General features: G+C 45.0%; 2 protein-coding genes across 6 annotated transcripts in view; both read left to right on the top strand.

Moving 5' to 3' along the window:
* exoc6 (exocyst complex component 6) overlaps positions 1-10,722 on the top strand; it is a 43,703-nt gene extending 32,981 nt beyond the window's left edge. For all 4 annotated transcript variants that reach the window (XM_048987346.1, XM_048987347.1, XM_048987348.1 and 1 more), the window contains 4 exons: positions 1,213-1,354; positions 3,875-3,948; positions 8,309-8,421; positions 9,137-10,722. In XM_048987346.1, coding sequence (XP_048843303.1) covers positions 1,213-1,354; positions 3,875-3,948; positions 8,309-8,421; positions 9,137-9,269 — 462 coding nt within the window. In that variant the 3' untranslated portion in view covers positions 9,270-10,722. The remainder of the gene's footprint in view (positions 1-1,212; positions 1,355-3,874; positions 3,949-8,308; positions 8,422-9,136) is intronic.
* Positions 10,723-12,181: 1,459 nt separating this feature from the next.
* LOC125715598 (cytochrome P450 26B1-like) lies at positions 12,182-16,266 on the top strand. 2 transcript variants are annotated; one of them, XM_048987351.1, is made up of 7 exons: positions 12,182-12,446; positions 13,020-13,116; positions 13,441-13,665; positions 13,888-14,163; positions 14,389-14,544; positions 14,723-15,181; positions 15,860-16,266. In XM_048987351.1, exons 2-7 carry the CDS (start codon positions 13,072-13,074, stop codon positions 16,214-16,216), a joined length of 1,518 nt encoding a protein of 505 aa, XP_048843308.1. In that variant the 5' UTR covers positions 12,182-12,446; positions 13,020-13,071; the 3' UTR covers positions 16,217-16,266. The 2 variants fall into 2 exon arrangements, with proteins under 2 accessions (XP_048843308.1, XP_048843307.1); XM_048987350.1 differs by having other exon boundaries at positions 12,814-13,116.
* The last annotated feature ends 629 nt before the right edge of the window (positions 16,267-16,895 follow it).

The following is a 16,895-nucleotide window of genomic DNA, read 5'->3' as shown; positions in this document are numbered from 1 at the left end:
ACTCGAGACGCGTGTGGAGATTCTTACTAAGTCTGTGTCTGGTTCCTTATAGACTCAGCCCACCTCATGTGGGCTGTAATAGTGGAGCTTGTCTGTGCCCCCCACCCCCCTCCCCATCTGCAACACTAGAGTTCACCTTCACCTTCATGGCTTCTGACCTTCGTTTCGGCTGACATTTATCCCGACCATCACCTAGATGTTAGAAAACCCCTTTTAGGAGGCAGAAATTAGTAACGGGATGGTTTCCCCTTGTCATCGTTCATTCCATCCCCCCCCCCCCCCCATATTTGTCTCATTGTGCTTGACGAATAGAGCCTGTTGTGATGGAATTAACCTAGGAGCCGACTGGCGGCCTTCATTCTGCCATCGGTTCGACACGCGTGGGTTCTGGGCACAGGCTGCGTCGCTCACTCTCGCTAATCCATGCATGCGTCACTGCATTCATTTCAGGCCAGGACTGCTGATTATCTTTCTTTAGCTGCCTCAGATGTAACCAGTAACGGGGTAGATTCTCCTCCGGCACATGGAATGGAGGTGTTTGTGGATGGGGTTACTCATGACATCTACAGAACCTCAAGATGGCAGTTCGTAAAAGTCGCTGTCTGTGCTCATTATGTAGGTTATTTCTGATTAAAATCACTATACAACACAAAAGCTTCTTTAAAATCTAAGAAATATATATTAAAAACTGTTAATTTGGCCCACGGACAAAGGCGTTTTCTAAGCGCCCGCCTGCTGTTTTGCTGGGGAGCTGAGCAGGCTTGTGGGATGCCGCATGGACCCATCCACGTCTCTCACCGCATACTACTGGATGTGACCGTCTGATGTGTCTTGGACAGAGTGGATGAGCCACATCCACTACCAACGCATGTGTCATTTCAGCAGCCGCTGTCCATTGGCATGTCCTTAGCTGTAAGAACGCATGTCTGTGTGTGTGCGTGTGAGTGCTTCCTCTCATTTCACAGCGGCGTGTTCAGGCAAAGCTATTCAGCTTTGCGTCTGCCTGTCCGTGTGGATGTCATGTGACCTGGGTGCTAATAACACAAAGGCACACCAGCCCCTCGAGCACAGTAGCAGTGGGGCCTGCCATCTCCCCTCCCCCCCGTCTGTGGTTATCGTCTGTTATCGTGCGACGTCTGCGTATCATGCGGATCGGGGCCCGACGCCTCTCACAGGTCGGCGGCTTCGGCGTGTTTCCTTCTGTCGCTACAGGGTAAGGTGGCGCAGACAGCCTGCATGTCAGCCTGCAAGCACCTGTCCACCTCCATGATGCAGATGCTGCTGGACAGCGAGCTGAAGCAGATCAGCATGGGCGCCATCCAGCAGTTCAACCTGGACGTCATACAGTGCGAGCGTAAGTCCCTGTTCCTGGCGTGGGAACCTCTGCGGGCAGCCCGCCGGGCAGGCCCAGTGACACCGGGGAGGGAAGCGGCAGAAGGGACTAGATTCCGGGAGCAATAAGGTGTTTATGTGTTGGTGAAGAGGAAAACACGGCTAAATAATTCACAAGAGGGGGTGTCGGGTTACGCCCGGTTGTGAGGCCTCTGATCAGGGTGCGTGAGAGAAAACGCAACATACTGCGATATAATGATGGGGAACGAGGATCTCAATGAGCCCCCGTGTCAGCTGACCTGCGTCGGTGTGCTCATCATTCATTTCTATGGTAATATGACTATTTTATACATTATTTACAGTGGTATATATGAATTTCTTGTGACTATATAAAGTTCAGTAGTGCTGGATGAAAAACCTGGACCATTATTATCGACTGCGGTTTACCAGTCTGGGATTAATTCAGAAGGGGGGGGGGAGTCTGACCCACTTCCTTAGAGAACCCAGTGATTTCTACTTACTCATGTTTAATTTAAAAATACTGGCATGGCTGTTAGAGGGTTTCCACTAGACGAAGTAATTACAGCTTTCAGCTTTATGAAACAAATTGATACAGATCTAAGGCAGACGGTGCAGTCAGAAGTTCTTCTGGAAATGCCGGTGGAGGAGTGGGATCTGATGGTGTTGAAGTTCCCGTGGGGTGAACTTGAGCACCCTTTCTTGCATTTGTCCTGGAAACGCCGCATTTCGCCTTCTGTAATTAGTCTCTGTGCTGCCGGCGACCGGCTCCCGCTTGTTGCCACATCCCGGCCACATCGCCCCACTGCTTTGCTGAAGTTCGCCTCCGCTATCATTTTGTCGTTTGTTATCATTTATCTGATTGTTATTTATTATTTTTTACTTAAAGTTTATGAGTTTTTTTTTCTCCATCATGTATATACCTTCCTCAAAGGGCACTACAGTAGTGCTTTCCTGCGGACTCGAACCCCCGAGCTTGCGGTTACATGTCCGCAGCCATTCATCGGGACGCTTTCTTCCGCTACTCCTTCATCCCACCGTTGTGTTGAGGGAGATTATCTGCGATCCCAGTTACAACCCAGCTGTCACTGTTCAAAGCTTATCGGCTTTGTATTCTTGAAAAGATCTGTTTGACAAAGGTGAAGTTCCAAACCCGCTGTCTTAGGACCCTTTAATGAGATGTGTATAAGCCCCGGCGTGAAATTGACCGGGTGTTTAACGTAATCCACAAGCTTTGGATCTCCGTTGCTGGAGCCACGCTGTCTCAGAACATACCAGGCCCCAGGGCTCTCCTGTGTTGACGAGATCGTCCACAGCCCCGTTTTCCCTGAGGGAGAAGCCCCCCACCTCCACTGTGCTGTGCCGAAGTTGCAGTTTGCAAGGGTGGGTGGTGTCGAGGTGGGCCGGGGGGTGGGTTGTCATTAACAAAATCAGTCAGGGGTGTGTTTCAGACACCAACCTGCTTTAAGTCTTGATTTACGCAGCACCCTGTCAGCCTCCCTGATTTTTCTTGCTGACCCTCCCCAGGATATATGGTTTTGGGAGGGGTCACTTCCCATTAGCTTTGCACACAAACTTGGCGTGCAGCTTCCTACTGTAAGTGAAAGATGGGTCATGCGGGCTGCCTGCCTTCAGGGGGATGCTAGGTAAGAGCCAGGGCCGGCTCTGAATGAGAGGCGTCCCACCCCCGCCCGCCCCCCGCCCAGCGCGAGCCCGACGGTTACTCTCCACAATGCCGCCGCGTAGCACTCATCGCTGGAGGTAACTTAAGCTGCATTTCTGTCAGTGAGTCAGGATAGGAGGCGCGCCAAGCGTGTTTTCTTTAAGGATTATGCGTGTCTGTCCGCGGTGAGTGATTTGTGTGTGCCGCGGTGTAGTTATCCCGCGACCTTTCACACCTCACCCTTCCCGGGGGGTTTGGCGTGCCGCGTTTTATCTCACGTGCAGGAGGGCTAAGCCCCACGCGCGGTTTAACGACTTCTGTGCGGAATTTCATCGTAGCTGCCGAACGTACGGTGCGGGACTTGCTTTAGCGGCTAAAAGTGTGACGGTTTTATTTTAGCCGTATCAAAATGTGCAGATTGTGTATGAATAATTGTTTTTCAGGCCTGAGCTGGGGTCGTAAACATTAACGGAAGTGCTGGGGTGTCCATATATATATATATATTTATCCAAATCAAATTTTCCTTTTAAAATCACAGTTGTGTGGCTTGTTTGACATTAAGTAGGATCCAGCCATCATGTTTTTTTTTGGTTCTTTTGGCTGTCTGTTCTCTGCTTCTGATGCTTATTATTCCTCAGTTCTTCATTAGTGAAGGAGATCTTGGCCGGCTTTGCAGTGAGTGACTGTACTCATTAAATGTATGAGCTTTTAAAAAGATTGGATATCCTGCAGATGCGTCCAAGAAAAGCTCGGAGCATCCAGATCAGTGCTGATGAGTATTATATGCAACAGCCTGAATAGAGCAATTGCAGCTGCAGTCTGACTGTATGTGTGTGTGTGTGTGTGCGCCTCTCCCTGCAGTGTTTGCCAGCTCAGAACCAGTGCCGGGATTCCAAGGAGACACACTGCAGCTGGCGTTTATTGACCTCCGACAGGTAAGCCTTTGAGCTGGCCGACCCCAGCGGTTGAGGGAGGCGGGGGTGTTGGTCCTCTGTGGGTTTGGGAAGTGCTCATGGCCCCCAGAATCCCTGTGCTCTTTGTGTCCCTGGGACTGGGGGGGGGGCTAATGGACTGCAGCTCTAACGCCGGGGCTCTCTGAAAAGCCCAGGCTTGCTCACGCTTTTGCAGTCGCTGCTTCCAGACATTCTGTCTCTCTTCGTCCCCTAAACGTAAACCGAACATTTTTGGTCACCTTCTAATTGCGACCTCAAGTGACTGGCTTTCACAGGTGGGAGGGAGCTAGAATCCTTCATCGGAGCTCACAGGAGATTCATCTAATGGCCTGAGAAAAGCTCTGCTGCTGCTTGCACTCCGTCCAACAAAGATTTAAAAAAAACTTATCTATAAATATTGGTGGCCTGTTTCCAAGTAATGTGACTTTATTAACATTTCTAATGCCTTAATCCTCCCGCTTAATGCGAGGCACCGAACCCGTCACATTTCAGTCTGAGACGTGTTGATTCCACACATTCGTGTCCCATCAATCTTCATGTAATTCGAGACGCTTCCTGAAGTTGTGTGTAGACAACACTGTTCCAAACCTGCGCACTGACATCGTGCCTGGTAGCCTGATCGCTATTCACTCTGAAGGTGCTTATGTATGTTTCCGCGTCAGTGTGGGTATGAAGACACTGTGTTTTAGCTTCCTGACAGTCTCACAGCGTCCGACTTCATCTTCAAAGGTGCGAAACACGAACGTTCTGTTGTTATTAGTTTGGTCTAGGAGATCGGATGACAGATGCAACTCTCCACAAATCCATGGCCTTCACGTTCTTCCCGGGAGAAGCTGTCCACCTTGTTCAGGAGCCTCAGCTCCTGATCACATGACTCTGTCACATGACTCTGCCCCTCCTGCAGGTTTCTGTACATGCTACACAGTTCAGGTTATGTCTACACTTTCTCTCCATAAAACCTTTATCTTTCAACACTTTTTGTCACGTTATTTCTCAAATGGAGTGGGTGACGTTTTTAAATTTGCTTCGAGATAAATGACCCTTTCCTGGGCCAGGAACCCCCCACTTGGACGGCCTCACATCAGCACCCCCCGCAGTCACGGGGCAACTCGGGGTGGCCGCGGTACCATTCAAAATGTGTGTGGGTGGGGCGGGGGGGGGCTTCGCAAAGAATGAAAGTGGATGTGACCTGGTGAAAGTCTGCAGCTAATAGACACATCAGTGGAAATGGCCTCCCTTTGAGATGGAACTGACCCAGAATTGAAAGATGGGAATCTCTCGGGCCCTTGTTGGAATCGCTAATGGAGGCCCGGCCTTCCCTCTCAATGGTTCCCCTTCCCCTTCCGCCCATTCGCCTTTTGTCAGCAAGCCCTGCTTTCCTTACCCTCATTATCTCACACTCGGGATGCTTTGCTCCGCAGGTTTACACCTGCTGCCGACTGTCCGGCGCTCCTTGGTAATCTGGAGATTTTGGGTTTTAATAGCGAAGGCAGAGTTTGATCGGTGCCATTCTGAAGAGGAATTCTGCTCACATCCTCTGTCTTACTATTTTTTTTGCGTCATTTAGTTAAGCGAGTCTGTTACTCTCAGCTGCCACTCAGTACTCAAAACCCAGTGGGATTCTGTGGCCTTTCCTCAGTTTCCCATTTCATCTCTGTTGTCTCGTCCATCTATTTCTTGCAAAACTTTGGCTGGGATGTGCAAGGTTCCTGCAAAACAAAAGGCAAAGTGTAGCCTCCAGTCTGTCGAGCTGCTTTGACACCATGGAAACGAGCGTCTGCTACAAGCTGTTTTACTGCGGATCTGCATGGAGCCGTTGCGTCCCGCTGAGATTTACAGCCCCCAATATTCATATGTCATAGAAAAAAAAAATTGTTTGGATGCTGGTAGTGCAAACCAAATGCCAGATATATCTGATATTAAATATATATTATATGCCAGTGTGACAGATATATTAATGGTATTTGGAATGTTCATTGTAATTCATTCTCTACCTTCAAGTGTGTTTGCAGGGCACAGCTGATACCTTCATCACAATTAAATTATGTGTTAGCAGAGAAGAAAAGGGGACCTCCGTGTTCATCCCGTATCTTCTAATCTCCTGCAAGCTGCCGCTTGCCCTTTGAGCCTGTCCCTGATACATTCTCCTTTTGCACGCGTATCTTTGAGGAAGAATTTATAATTGAGCTCAAGGAAAAAAAAAAACGAAAAAAAAAAACTGCTTCCCGGATTCCAGTTAAGCGTGTCTAAATGGTGCCTTTGGCGCTTCTAAGCTGGACTGACGGAGAAGCTCGGGAAGTTAGGGGGAGCGGTAAGGGACTGCAGTTTGGGTTCCGATGCTGCTTCTGTAGCTGCGCCTCCTGGGTGCTTGTGCTCCTGTGGGGTAGTACAGGGTGGAAAGGATTAGAGCCAAGGCTGGGAACAGCCTCCCGGCAGAGGGAGAGAACTCCCGGTGAACTCGCTGTTTGTTCTCTTCCACGTGTTCCCCTTCTCCGGGTCACTGGGCCCCGCTACACGTTTGCCACAGAGCCGGGTCGGCTCTGTGTGTTTAAGGTTTGGCCTTTTCTGTTTACGTGGGAACACGTCCATGGCGTCGCTGTCTGTCGCGTACAGAGCGTCCAGTGTTGGAGGGTCTTTGAAACCAAGTCCTCTGCGCCAGTAATGTGTCTGAAAGGCCTTTCGGGAAGCGGTAATATCAGCTGTCATTTTGCATTTGCATTTTTCTCCGGATCTCTCATCAATAACCGGTGACACATATAATGTAACAGTACTGCGTCCATAATGGAGTAGATAAAAACAGTAAATAAGCAAACCATGGTGCATTAAAAATTCATTAACCAGATGCTTCAAAGTCCTTCAGCCTGGATAGCTGGTATGTAGCGGAGAGGGGGTGGTTTACTGCATCGTTTCTAATTCGGGGGTGGGGGGGGGGGGGTGCTGGCATGAGAAGCCCCATCCATCCCACTCCCTGCGGCAGTGATGATTGGCGAGATGATAAGGGGTCTGCTTAGCTCAGCAGGAATCGCAAACACTCAACGCCATCTAACCTGCTAGGGGCAACCGGCTTGGGGCACGAGGACTTGGGGCACGAACCGGCCATCTCTGAGCTGTTTGTACAGTACATAAGCTACTTACCGCTCTCCCGCTATCAATTCATATTAACATACACAAACATGTGAACTCATTTCACTTGTCACTTTACAGTTTATTTATCACAAAGTCCCACGCCAGTCAATTTAGGATTGAAAGGAAAACAGAGTCGAGCCAGAGGCCAGGGTTTAAATGGGCAAAGGTGCCAAAGGTCAGAGCTGTGGGACCTTCCTGCAGAGCGCCAGGAGAGCCACTCGCGGCAGCAGAGTCTCCATTGGCCGACGGGGACCTGAGCTAATCTCTGCCGTGGGTTATCCAGGGGTCAGCCGGGCATTCCTCCCTTTCTCCGCAGCGGATTATCTCTCCTGCGCCTCCACCGTCTCGGCCCACGGTTAATAATACCTGCGACACAGCACTGTGTTTAAATAGGAGCCCGTGGACCGTGTGTGTGTGTGTGTGTGGGGCGCCGGCCAGGAGCATGCAAGGAGCCTGAGTGTTTCTGTCTGTCATGAATTATTATTAGTTTCTCACCAATATATAGCTCCGGAAAAAATTGAGACCGCAGCAAAAATGTCAGTTTTGCCCATTTCTCAATTCATGGGTATGTACCTCTGTAAGAAACTCCATCCTAGATTTTCCGTGCATCTCACTGATGAAGAGCTTCTTCATCGCTTTATGGGTCTTCAGTCCTGCCTCTAGGAGCCTGTTATGAACTGCTCTAGCAATGCACTTCACAGCACTTAATGTCTCCCGTTCTTTTTGAAGGTCACTTGAGGTCATCCTCTGATTTATGAGGCACTGCCAGATAAGTTGACAGTCATCTCTGGCATTAGAAAGCTACTTCTGCCCTCTACCTGGCTGGTGTTTGGTCATTGCCAATGTCTCCTGCTTCACCTTGTTTACTTTTGTTTGTGTACCACTGTCTTAGAAACTTTGAGCCTGGAAGCAGCCTGCCACGCTGTGTGTAGCCTTTTGCCAGCAGAGCCAGGATAAATCCAGGATTTAAAAATTCAGATTTTTAAAAAATAATGAGTGGTCTCCCTTATTCCACAGCTGTATAATAGCAGGCGATGAGTAACTTAGCAACAAATAATGAGGCAGAACTAAAAATAGACTCTTTTTCTCTTTACAAAATGAATTGAAGTGTCTGAAATGACAAATGTAATCCATGAGTATTAAAACGGCTTTCTGTGTGCTGTAGATCTGAAGTGTTTCCACTGCTGATTTGACATCTCGGCTTCTGTCCCGAAAGCTTCTGGACTTGTTCATGGTGTGGGATTGGTCCACCTATCTAGCGGACTACGGACAGCCAACCTCGAAGTATCTGCGCGTCAATCCCTCTACTGCACTTGCACTTCTGGAGAAGTGAGTCTTTGCACGCCCATCCTGTTGCATGTCTTGGTGTGTGCGTGTGCGTGTGCGTGTGCGTGTGCGTGTGTGTGTGTGTGTGTGTGTGTGTGTGTGTGTGTGTGTGCGCGCGCGCGTGTGTGTGTGTGTGTGTGTGTGCGCGCGCGCGTGTGTGTGTGTGTGTGTGTGTGTGGTTACCTATGTAAGCACACAGCAATCCCTCTGCATACAGACTTATTCCTCACGTCGTTCCCAATTGCTTGTATGTTGATGTCTCAGTTGTATAATCATGAATGTAGGTAAAATATACTTGCACTTAAAAGTATTTGCCCTTTCTGTCTGTTCACACATGCTTCTCAGAGTGTACAGGGGGTACGTATTTTTTTTTTAAAGTGCATTGCTTACTTGGTCCCTCAGTTAATCATGATAATATTCATTAAGTTGCTTTCATATAGCAAATTCATTTGTATGACATATTTAGCATTCGGTGAAATTATGTGGTAATTCTGTGAAATTGTGTATAAGAAATTATAGACAGTATTAACTCAATAAGCAGGCATATGGGAAGGCAGAGTTTCAGGGAAAATCTTTGCACTATTCTGGCTATTGCATATGCTGCTAAGAACTTAAGACTACTGCCAACCAGTTACTGTCAGCTGTAAAAGGAGTTAGGGATTACTGCTGGCTGATTCGCAGTTCGACAACTCGAACCTTCTGTCACCTGCTCTTACAGAATGAAGGACACAAGCAAAAAGAACAACATCTTCTCCCAGTTCAGAAAGAACGACCGTGACAAGCAGAAGCTGATAGAGACGGTGGTGAAGCAGCTGAGAAGCCTGGTGAATGGAATGTCCCAGCATCCCTAGAGGCAGATTCCTTCAGACCAGACTGGATCGACACCGCGTGTGAACAGGGCAAAAAACGAGAACAGTTTCACGGACCCTTACACATATGAGCAGTGATTTTTTTTTTTTTTTTTTTTAATGTATTTTTAATGGCTGATAACTACGTTTTGTATATCGTGAATGTGCTATGATTGTAACACCGCAAGCGGCTGGTGTTCTGGGTCAGTGAGAATGTACCGCCCAGAGACCTGTGACTGGACCATGAAGTCCCAAAGCGGGGCTGATCTTCAAAGGTATCTGCAAAATGCTCTATAATGCAATATACTGTAAATACATTTACGAGTGTGCAGCGCTCCCCTTAGACTGGATGGAAACAGGATGACGACTGAATGGTCAACATTTTCAACAAGGGACCTTGCATAATGCTGGTGATTTATTATTTAAAATGGAGAGACCTTCTTGTATACCCATACCCTTATGCATACTTTTCCTTTCATCGAAGGAAACGTGTACGTGCTTTTTAAGAAGTGGAATTAAAGGTTTTAAGTAATTCTGAGGTAATTACTTGCACCCAAAACACTACTTTGATTTATACTTTGTTTTGTCTCAGGGTGAACTGTCAGCTCTTAGGTTCAGATGCTTTAGAGTGCTGTGCTAAAGTATAAAAACAAGCAATAATTGGTTCATTTCAGTCTCATACACAGACCTGCTAACGGTGTGAGGATGTAACATTTCTTAATTGGGCTCTAAGTCTTTCTCGGTCCGTACTACTATAATAGGCATTTTGCACTGAAGATTGTTTGCATTTTTCTTTTTACAGATGATAATGTATTGGGAAATGTACAGACAGCACATTTGTTTTTAAAAATGTAATGCAATAGAACTCATGTTTACTCTGTTGCTTAAAAAATATATATATATATATATATATATATATAATATGGGAAGTTTTCTTGACCCCCGAAAGTACCTGCATTTCAGTTTATCGATAACTAAGTTGTTTGATGAAGGGAAAACTAAATTGTCCTTTCAACATAATTACTTGATGCCTTTGTGCATGGAAGGAACACGTGAGCCTGTTTGATGTAACAATGTAATATAGGGAACCTGAAGAAAGACCTGCAGCAAACTTCGCCCTGGTAGTTTCCTATGGCAGCCTGTCACAGTTCTCTGAAACTCACTGTAGCCGACCTGTTACTCATACCCTTTTACTTAAGTGTTCCCTTCAACCCTCCTATGCGCAGTTATAATATGGTGACTGTGATAATCATTTCAAGCCCTGAGAGGACGAGCGTAAGCACGCGCTAACGACCTTCCGCGTGCTCCCTTGAGTCGGCTCGCCGCAGCTTTCCTACTGTACATCGCTTTCTTATTTGAGTGTTTGCAATAAATACATAGCTCTTTTGCTTTACGTAGATGTTATTTAAATGTAAGAAATGAAATTCAATGTAAATAAAAATTGATGCTGATTATATATCTTCACGTATGCAGTATTTTTAGGAATATATTGGTGAGACAAATTGAAAAAAGTAAAAATGCTTTTCTATGTAAGATTATATTGATTAATATTGTACAGTATATAACAGGTTGTTTGAACTTGTGGTGTTAACATCAAAAATATCTATAATAGGTATTTCATATTCAACAGGGCATTGCATAATAATAATTAATAATGATAATACTTTATTGATCGCCATGGGGAAATTCTCTTTTCGCCTACCCCATCTTGCACTGCATGACACGCAGATAAATATGTGGGTGAGAGCAAGTCTGGCAGCGAAGGGCAGCCGCCTGCAGCGATACCCATGGAGCCGGCAGACACGTGACTTACGCCAAGGCTGGGCTGAAACCGGCAGCCCTCTTCACAGGCACATAGGGTCAGCCCACTGAGTGAAGAGTGTGTGCCACATCCCCTGCATGTCGTCGCTGTATTTCATAGCAATTTACTAAAAAAAAACTCATTTAATTGTTATATTTGTGATTGAACAGAAAGCATCCTTTTGGAAAGCGATAAAATCAGACAAGTTGCTTCTGTAAACATAATTTTTTTTTATTTCAATGTATTACAACCAGGTGGCACAAGATCTAGCAGCTTCTGTATAAGGGGACAACATGGACACCACCATATTAAACACTAAGCACTAAACTTTAAACTTGCATGGCTAATATTTGAAGTAAAAGCATATTGGCCTAAATGTTCAGATGATATATTTTAGGGAAGGTTGCCTGATGAACATTTTTTAAAAGTGTTATTAAAACCAACCAAAACAGAACGTGTGCTTTGTGTGTATAACGCTTGGCCATTCTGATTAGAAACCTACATCAACTGGTAATAATCTCGTTTAAATCATTTAAGAATTAACTGCATTATGCTGGGTGTCGGTAAGACAAGCACCTCAAATCACACATCGAAAATTACTATAACGGGCTTGTTCACTTTACATCATACAGCAAAATAAATCAACATCCGTGAACCATCCTCGATTACATGAATATATTCAAGTAATTGTAGACAATGATGTTATTAGGTGTGCATTTGTTTTAGAACTTTTAATTTCCACATGTAGTATTTGTTCTTTATTAAATTACCATGACTGCAGAACCATTCACAATTCAGTCGCTCATAAAGTAAATGGTCGTGGTAAGACTTAAACGTGTTATTTAAAAAAAAAAAGTAAATCATACTTCAGTCGCAATTTCGGTTTCATATAGTCACTATCGACGGAATTATTACAATGTTCTACAACGGTGATACCGTCCATAAAAATGCGGATTCTAAACGGCGACAAAAGCATGAAAGTGGGGGAGATGACGGTGGCAGAAGATTGCATTATCGTATTTCCACTGCAGGGCCGGATGTGGATTTGCGGTAGGTTACCTGTTTTCTCAGTGAGCTGCCATTCAACTCTCAAACCTTTTTTTTCACCACAAGGTCCCAAAGCCGCTCATCTGGCTGCCCCATATCCGAGGGTGTATTTTGGGAAACTTGGCTTTACTCTTGTCGATTTATCAACCTCCAAATATTCAAAACAAAGTACGTCATCTGCGAAGGTGGATCGTATGGTGCGCCAATATCTATAAAGCACCATGCGAGCAGAAAACATAAAGAAGATTGCACTTGGGGGGGGAAATACTTTCAGGCAACGATTTGCGCTCTTTGCAGAACATTTTATTTCGTACGCCTAAAAGTGCATCAAGGTAAGATTAATCTAAGTTTCACGTTTAGAGGGAAGTAATTTTTCAGTGTTCACATCGGACGATTTGTCTTATTTCATGGCTCGATTTTTAATGACTGCTGTGCTGTCTTCTAATGAAACTGGATGTCTGTTCACATTTGGTAATGAAGCAAACGGCGTAGCCTGAGCAAAGTCGTAAACTATACCCTGCGAAACGACATAGAAGAAATGTTGGGATGTTTCGTAATTTTTATTAGGAAAAAATATCCTTACGTTTAATCTGCTTTTACAATTAGATTTCATACGAAATCGTTATATTTAAGTAGATTTTTTTGCGATTCAAATGAATATGAACTGTATTCTGTTTCAAAAGTGCACTATATTTCTAGGCATCTGAAACAAGAGTTGGCACAAATCCTTCCAAATCACGTTTTGTCGGTGGACTAAGTGTTCCCAGAAGAACGTTTTTGAATTAGAGGCGCTCTTGGATCTTGAAGATGCTGGAGCTTAATTTCCAGGTGCTGGGCACTGCCATCACATCTCTGTTATCTGTGCTGTTGCTTCTTGCTTTTTCCCGGCAAATATGGAACATCAGATGGACCAGCACGCGGGACAAAGACTGCAAACTGCCCCTGCCCAAGGGCTCCATGGGGTGGCCTCTCGTGGGAGAAACTTTCCACTGGCTATTTCAGGTGCAATTTTAGGGCTAATTTCCTACAGCTCCATATAATGTAGCTCTGCAAACGAGGATGCTAAACACTCACTTATCACTCATGTTTCACATTTAGTGTTTCTAGTATAGGCATAACAACATAAGTCATTTTCTCCGTTCCAGTTCGTACATATTTTGTCATTGGTGCATTTTTCATGGAATGTCATCTTCCTAAACAAAATGTGGTCAGTGCGGAAACGTGGTTTTAATCCCACGGTAACCTATATACGTAGTTAAAAATAGACTGTCGACGTCACTATTTAAGGCGGGAATAAATCATTCATGCATTTTGTTTGTACAACAGGGGTCTACCTTTCACATCTCCAGAAGAGAGAAGTATGGAAATGTATTTAAAACCCACCTGTTGGGAAAACCTGTTATCCGGGTCACGGGAGCAGAAAATATCCGCAAAATTCTCCTTGGGGAGCATTACTTAGTGTGTACACAGTGGCCTCAAAGCACACGCATCATCCTTGGACCCAATACCCTGGTGAACTCCATTGGAGATCTTCACAAACTGAAAAGAAAAGTAAGAATGGTGGTGTAACGTGACACACGACATGCTCTGCTGTTTGTTTGCAGTTTGACTCACAGGTAAAACTAAATACTACTGCGAAATCGGTAATACTGTACAGAATTTTGAAACATAAGGCACAACTTAAATCGAGTTTACCAGGTCCAAACAAGTAACTTATTAAAGCTTGTATAAAAGGTCATCCGTTAAAATGTTACAATTCATTTTTCTTTTAAGATTTTAGCGAAAGTATTCAGCCACGGAGCTTTGGAGACTTATATCCCACGCCTGCAAGACATCATCAAGTGTGAAATTGCGAAGTGGTGTTCAGGTGCCGGCCCGGTGAATGTGTATGCGGGGGCTCGATCTCTCACCTTCCGCATCGCCGTCCGAGTACTGCTGGGTCTCAACCTGGAGGAGACCCAAGTCACTTACCTCTCCAAAATATTCGAACAATTGATTAACAACTTATTTTCTCTCCCGATTGACGTGTCATTCAGTGGCCTTCGCAAAGTAAGTGTTTGGTGAAATACTATTTCACTACTTTCTGAAAACATTATACCTAATCATTGTCACTGAACGGTGCACGAAGTGATATTTTTAGTAAATATAAATAAGCTGCCTTTCAGTTTGTAAAAAAAAAAAACTGTACAAAGTGACGTAATACTATAATAGCTCTTGTGTTAACTCAGGTGAAGATGCCTAAGGCAGAGTTCACAAATATTTAATTTTTTATAGGGCATTAATGCTCGAGAAATACTTCACACCTATATGAAGAGAATTATCGAGGACAAACTTCAGACCCCACAATCTGAAGGTTACGAAGATGCCTTTGATTACATTCTGAGCAGTGCCAACGAGAACAACCATAACATCACTATTCAAGAGCTTCAGGTAAAACTTAAGGGGCACGTTAGTTTGTAAGGCGATATTTAAATTGCATGGCCTAAGATAACGAGAAACTAAGCATATGTGTGCATAAAATGACCTATTTTAGTTTTAACGAATCATTCTATTTTATTCTGGCAGATAAATTTCTAAGCACTCATTGTATCGCACCTTCAACCTGCAGGAGACCGCAGTAGAGCTAATATTTGCCGCACATTCAACCACGGCCAGCGCAGCCACTTCGCTCATCCTTCAGCTCTTACGACATCCAAACGTCGTGGAAAGACTCAGATCGGAGATAAAGACTCACGGATGTTTCTGCTGCCAAAACTGTGTCCGTCGGCCTCCCGGTAAAAATGAGCACGTTGATAAGCAGAACGCAGCGGCAGAGACTGAGACGCCGGGAAAACGCGAAAGCGGAGATGCGGGCGCGTCCTCACATCCGAACTCTGTAATCGAGGGATGCGATCGCACGCTGCCAGCTGGGCAGGTCTGGCCCAGTCCCGCCGTCCAGCCGCCTTACATGAGCATGGAGAAACTTGCTCGGCTGCGTTACCTGGACTGTGTCATCAAGGAGGTGCTTCGGTTTCTACCCCCGGTGTCAGGGGGGTACAGAACAGCGCTGCAGACCTTCGAATTAGACGTAAGTTTGACCTTGGAAGTTTCTAAGTTTTTAAAATTTAACTGGTAGCATTGGTCACCTGGCACGTGCAGGGTCGTGGGTTCAAATTTAGCCTCAGCATACATGCGTACTGTGACTTTGCATGAGCATCCCAGTCTCCCTCCACAATTCAGAGATTGGCTCTTCAGATCAGATGTTATATTGCCGATAGAGTGTCGCTGTGTGTTAATGTGCACCTTATGTAAACCTCCCTTGATATACAGGTTCGCTGTTCACGCTGTACTCTGCCCCGGATCACTATGACAGGATAAGCTGCTAGTAAATTTAGATTCATTAATAGTTACAATAACGTACACATTTAATAATTGAACAGTATCTCACTTAAAATGTTCAATTTTAGCTTAAATGACCATTCTTAAATGATCCATGTTTAAGCATATTATAAACAATACACCCTGTTATAATCTGACTCATAATTTTCGGTTCTATATAGTTTGTCAGTAGTAGGTTATAATCACACTAGACGCGCCCCCTGTTGAAGGAAATAATAGTACTGGAGATGGTTTAGATGTAATTGAATCAGAAATATAACGGTATCATAAATAAATTTCGTGTTTTAAATGTATAAAAGCATTGTTATGAGTTTTATGTATTGTTCTCACTTCGCATGACGTCATTGATTGACTGGTTTGTTTAAAGGGGTATCAGATTCCGAAAGGCTGGAGTGTCATGTACAGCATCCGGGACACGCACGAGACAGCGGCTGTTTACCAGAACCCAGAGCTGTTTGACCCAGACCGCTTTGGACTGGAGAGGGACGAGGGCAAGTTGGGTCGCTTCCATTACGTGCCCTTCGGCGGAGGCATTAGGAGCTGCATCGGAAAGGAACTGGCTCAAATCATACTGAAGATCCTGGCGGTGGAGCTACTGCGCACTGCAGACTGGAGACTCGCGACGGAAACGTTTCCCAAGATGCAAACTGTGCCGGTCGTTCATCCCGTGAACGGACTTCATGTTTATTTTAATTACAGAAACTGCCAAGAGAGCCACCTCTAGAGAAACTGTGTGCTGTATATTATTTGTACATATTAAATATAAAAACCGAAGTATCGTTCTAAATTATTTATATGTATTGGAGTTGTAGACTTCTGGAGCAGAGGCAAGCACGTGTTTGGTTAATCGGAGTTGCGGCTTCGGGGACCCAACAGATGAATTTTCTTGCCGGATAAGTAGCTGCGGGTTCAATAGCCGGCCTCCTAAAAACATTCAATGTTCAATGTACATCAATTACGTCAGCTTTATGGGAAATCTATGGGATACTTAGGCTCGCTCAAATTGCATGTTTTTTATTCAGTGACTTAATCTTCCTCAAAGTTGGCATCCGACGAATATGTGCTGTTTCATAATAATAATAATAATAATAATAATAATAATAATAAATAAATACACACAGTGGCAAGTTTAATTGGTAGACCTGCTTACTTATGGAAGCAGCCGGTTCCTCCAAATGCGAAACTAAATATGTTCAGCATGCAACAGGGATCAAAAGGTTGACATACTGTATTAGAAACCACGTGTTGTGATTGTTGACGCCAGACATGGTTGCTGCTGAATCTCAGACGCATGCATGCAGTCACTCTCCTGGGAATTTTAACGCGCTGCAGTGTCTCCAGTTTATAGAGAATGAGGTGATTAACGAAAACCAGCCAGCCAGTGGCATTTCTATGGTCAAAAA

This window comes from Brienomyrus brachyistius, chromosome 20 (genome assembly GCF_023856365.1).
Source record: "Brienomyrus brachyistius isolate T26 chromosome 20, BBRACH_0.4, whole genome shotgun sequence".
NCBI lineage: Eukaryota > Metazoa > Chordata > Actinopteri > Osteoglossiformes > Mormyridae > Brienomyrus > Brienomyrus brachyistius.
The sequence above is the reverse complement of the archived record's forward strand: the minus strand, read 5'-3'. Positions and strand labels throughout refer to the sequence as shown.